Here is a 2308-nt window from a genome sequence, read left to right as displayed (position 1 = left end):
CCTCACCAGTTCTCCTGGTCGATTCTTTGAAATTTATTACGTGATTCTAAGAAGAAAATATAATTACCAAAAAAGTGATAAGTTGAGACTTTTGTACGATTATATTCTTTGCCCCGAGAAATTAATATAATGAATGACAAGTTGTTTTTTTTTTCCTCTTTTTTTTGGGGATTTTTTTGTGATTACATTCTTCTTTTGGGACTTTTATGATGATTTTGATTTTTTCTTAATTATATGTGTTGACTTTAATTAATTCGAAACAGTACGTGCTACATTTTTTCTTGGGTTTAAAATTTAATGATAAAATCTCATCCAAAAAAAAAAAAAAGATAAAAGTGCACGCGTGCCTCTGATCCGTAACGATTAAAGATAGACCCGAACGGATCTGCTGCCAATGGTTATCAAACTCGAGTGGTTAGATAGGCTTCCCACGTCAATTTCCTTACGCGAGCTTGAATTGTTCAATGCTTGTTTTTCTGAATCCTCAAATCAAGAGATTAGACAAGTCCTTCAATTATAGAACCATGCCAAGCAACGCATCATTTATTATAGCTTGTCCTTTAGCTTTTTAGAATCGTCACTTTCAAGCCATGTTGTTTAAAACTTCCTCATATGAGCCATATGAAATGAAATCAACTTTTTTGAATAATATTATTTCTGTTTTTAATTATAAAACCTTAGTTATAAATAAGGTCTTATAATTAATTTATAATATAGAGTACATAATATATCCATTATCTCTCTAATATATGGCATATTACGTTAGATTCAGGTTTGAGTCTCTATCCCTCTGCCCATTACACGTGGACGCTACAGAGGAAGCAGCCAAGAAGGCAGTAGTAAACGATATTTTTTGCACGTGGTAAAACTGTTTTTGGGTGGATCGATATTATTGGACAGAAACTGAAGTAGAAGAAATGGGCTACCACGGAGGCCCATTACTATGGGTAATCAAAGCCCACTTACCCACACAACTCATTTACGGACTCGGAACTCGGCAGTTGAAAACTACTGGACGCACAAAACATAGAGACCAGCCCCGAAATTAGCAAGAATCATTTATCAGAATCAGAAGAAGTAAGAGGTACCTCCCAGTTCAAAACCCTCCGGCATCTTTTCTGATATCGTTGGCATTTTGCTCAGCAGTGGGCTATGCAAGTAATCACCCGAATCCAAGCCCATATACGAGCACGAAGGCCAGCTTGTTGATGGTTCAAATCCCGGGTCTGTGCCTTGCTCCGAATATCCAAAGCCATTATTGTAAAACTCTTGACTCATTTCGTAACCTATGGAGCTTGTAATATCCGGTGGCAATGGAGGGAGCTCAGTGTTGCTATCATCATACAACTGGCGGAAGTGGGGCACGTTATGTACGTCCATCGTGGGTGATTGATATTGCTGGGAATAAATCCCTGAAGAAACTGCCCAGGCATCAGCATCCTTTATGCCCAAGTACCCGGCCGAGAGGGCGCATTCCGTCGGCCGGTCAGCAGGGTTGGGTTGTTGAGTTAGCAAGTTGGAACCAAAGAGAGACGAAAAGTCGTGGTTCTGGTGGGATTCCTCATCGGGGGAGACAATGGGAGTCACGGAGGAGCCAGGAGGAGTATCTAAGTAGACGAAGTTGGTTCGAGCGCGAGAGCCACGCATGGAGCGTGCTGCTCTGTCGTAGGCTAAGGCAGCTTCCTCGGCAGTGTCGAAGGTGCCAAGCCAATGCCTTTCTTTGGTCGAAGGGTCTCTAATCTCTGCCGCGTATCTTCCCCACGGCCTTCTCCGAACACCCAGGTATCTTCCTGCCCACGCCGTTCCATGTTGTTGCTCTGGTGTTTTGGCGCTTGTTGACGCCGTTTGCTTCCTTTTCGCCTTGGAAGGCGATGACGAGGTTGATGGGTTCATTAAGTGCTTGGTAAAATGCTCAAGAGACTGGAAATCGAAAGATGGTTGGTAGAACAGGAAGAAGACTACTCAGGGTCAGGGGAAGACACAAGTCTACGAGTAAATGGTAGTATATTATTTGTAAAGAAGAGAAAATAAGAAGAGAGAGGAGAGTGGGTTAATAACATGCAATGGCTCTTCTCTTTTGTTGGCGGAGCTGTTTTGTCGTGGGAGTCAGCATGTGAGTCTGTGGTTTAAATAAGAGAGAGCTTGACCCTCAATAACATCCTAGCATTCTCTTTATTTCCATCTTTGTCCTTGTTCTGTGAATTAGTGCCAACACGTGCTCTCTTTTTTGTAGCTTTATCTAGATATACTTGTATATAAGCTTCTGCTCCAAGTTATATCATAATTGAACAATCTTATCTATCACAAA

At 41.4% G+C, this 2308-nt stretch overlaps 1 protein-coding gene across 1 annotated transcript; it reads right to left on the bottom strand.

The window, feature by feature from the left end:
• Nucleotides 1-1068: 1068 nt before the first annotated feature.
• On the bottom strand, nucleotides 1069-2077 carry LOC114751344 (ethylene-responsive transcription factor LEP-like). The gene has a single exon (XM_028940029.1). It carries the CDS (start codon nucleotides 1891-1893, stop codon nucleotides 1069-1071), a length of 825 nt encoding a protein of 274 aa, XP_028795862.1. The 5' UTR covers nucleotides 1894-2077.
• Nucleotides 2078-2308: the final 231 nt, after the last annotated feature.

The sequence above is a fragment of the Neltuma alba genome, unplaced genomic scaffold (genome assembly GCF_004799145.2).
Source record: "Neltuma alba isolate B1F8T4 unplaced genomic scaffold, ASM479914v2 tig00006867_pilon, whole genome shotgun sequence".
NCBI lineage: Eukaryota > Viridiplantae > Streptophyta > Magnoliopsida > Fabales > Fabaceae > Neltuma > Neltuma alba.
This window is presented reverse-complemented; position numbering and strand designations above follow the sequence as displayed.